The following is a 1,586-nucleotide window of genomic DNA, read 5'->3' on the forward strand; positions in this document are numbered from 1 at the left end:
CTAGGTGAACCATCTTCTCTCGTCGATGAGGTCCAAGCTCTTTTCCAGAAGTTTGTTATTGGTAGCGGGGCAGAAGGTGGTGGTCCTCTGGGTTGGGAAGTTCACCTCCAATGGAATGACAGCCTCGGCCCCATAGGTCATTGAAAAAGGGGTTTCCCCTGTGGACCTACGAGGCGTGGTACAGTATGTCCACAAGACATGGGCTAGCTCCTCTACCCATCTCCCTTTCGCGTCATCTAGTCTCTTTTTCAGTCCGTTCATTATCGTTTTATTGACAGCTTCCGCTTGTCCATTACTCTGAGGGTAAGCTGGCGTGGAGTACCGGTTAACTATACCTAGCTCACTGCAGTACCTTCTGAAGGCTTTGCTGTCAAACTGGAGCCCGTTGTCCGACACCAGGGTGTGCGGGGTACCGAACCTGGTGACTATATTTTTCCAGAGAAACTTCTTGACATCGACGTCCCTAATGTTTGCCAGCGCCTCAGCCTCCACCCACTTGGTGAAGTAGTCGGTGCCGACGAGAAGAAATTTTCTGTTCCCTGTTGCCTTGGGATTGGACCAAGTATATCTAGGCCCCATTGCACAAATGGCCAGGGACTGGACAATGGGTTCAGCTCTCCGCCAGGCTGGTGTATGCTCGGAGCGAATCTCTGGCATTGGTCGCACTTCTTCACATAATCCAGGGCTTCCTTATGCATGCTCGGCCACCAATAACCGAGAGTTAAGGCTCTGTGAGACAAAGACCTACCCCCCGTGTGACTTCCACAAATTCCTTCGTGCAACTCTTCCAGGATGAGTTCTGCAGCCTCTGGGTGCACACACAGCAAATATGGCCCTGAGAACGAGCGTCTGTAAAGCTTGGAGTCCTCCGACAGCCAGAATCGAGTAGCTTTTCTCCTGATTTTGCCAGCCTCAACCTTATCATCCGGTAAGGTGTCATGCTTTAAGTACAGAACGATAGGGTCCATCTAGCTCGGTCCTGCCCTGATGTTATGTATTCCAATCCCATTGGCCTTCTCTGTTAGTGGACGGGGGATCTCTTTTACCAGTATGACTCGAGGTAGGGGTTGAGCCGAGGAGGTAGCCAACGTCGCGAGAGAATCAGCATGAGTGTTCCCACTTCTGGGTACGTGCGTCAAGCGGAAGTGATGAAATTGGGTCTGAAGGTGCTTAACCCGAACTAGATACTCTTGCATTCTTTCATCCTTTGCCTCCATGTCTCCGTTTACCTGCCCCACGATAAGTCTTGAATCCGAGAATACGTCTACGGATTTCCCCCCCATTTTTCGGATCATTCCCATTCCCTCCAATAACGCCTCATATTCGGCTTCGTTATTCGTGACTGAAAAACCGAGTCTCAATGACTTCTCTATGGTTATCCCTTCGGGTGAGAGCAGGACAAGTCCTAACCCTGAGCCCCTTTGGTTCGATGCGCCATCAATGTATGCTTTCCACCCAGTGAGTCCACGTGGGGAAACTGTGCTGCTCACCCGCTCAACAGCCCCCAGTAAGACCGACACTTCCTTTCCCCCTACTACAGGCTTCGCAAATTCTGCCACTAGGTCGGCGAGGACCTGTCCCTTTAC

At 51.4% G+C, this 1,586-nt stretch overlaps 1 protein-coding gene across 1 annotated transcript; it reads right to left on the reverse strand.

The window, feature by feature from the left end:
- LOC115984744 (uncharacterized protein K02A2.6-like) lies at positions 1 to 968 on the reverse strand. Its single transcript, XM_031107757.1, has 2 exons — positions 547 to 968; positions 1 to 418 (listed from the first exon to the last, which is right to left on the reverse strand). Exons 1-2 carry the CDS (start codon positions 966 to 968, stop codon positions 1 to 3), a joined length of 840 nt encoding a protein of 279 aa, XP_030963617.1.
- Between the last annotated feature and the right edge of the window lie 618 nt (positions 969 to 1,586).

This window comes from Quercus lobata, chromosome 4 (genome assembly GCF_001633185.2).
Source record: "Quercus lobata isolate SW786 chromosome 4, ValleyOak3.0 Primary Assembly, whole genome shotgun sequence".
Taxonomy (NCBI): Eukaryota; Viridiplantae; Streptophyta; class Magnoliopsida; order Fagales; family Fagaceae; genus Quercus; species Quercus lobata.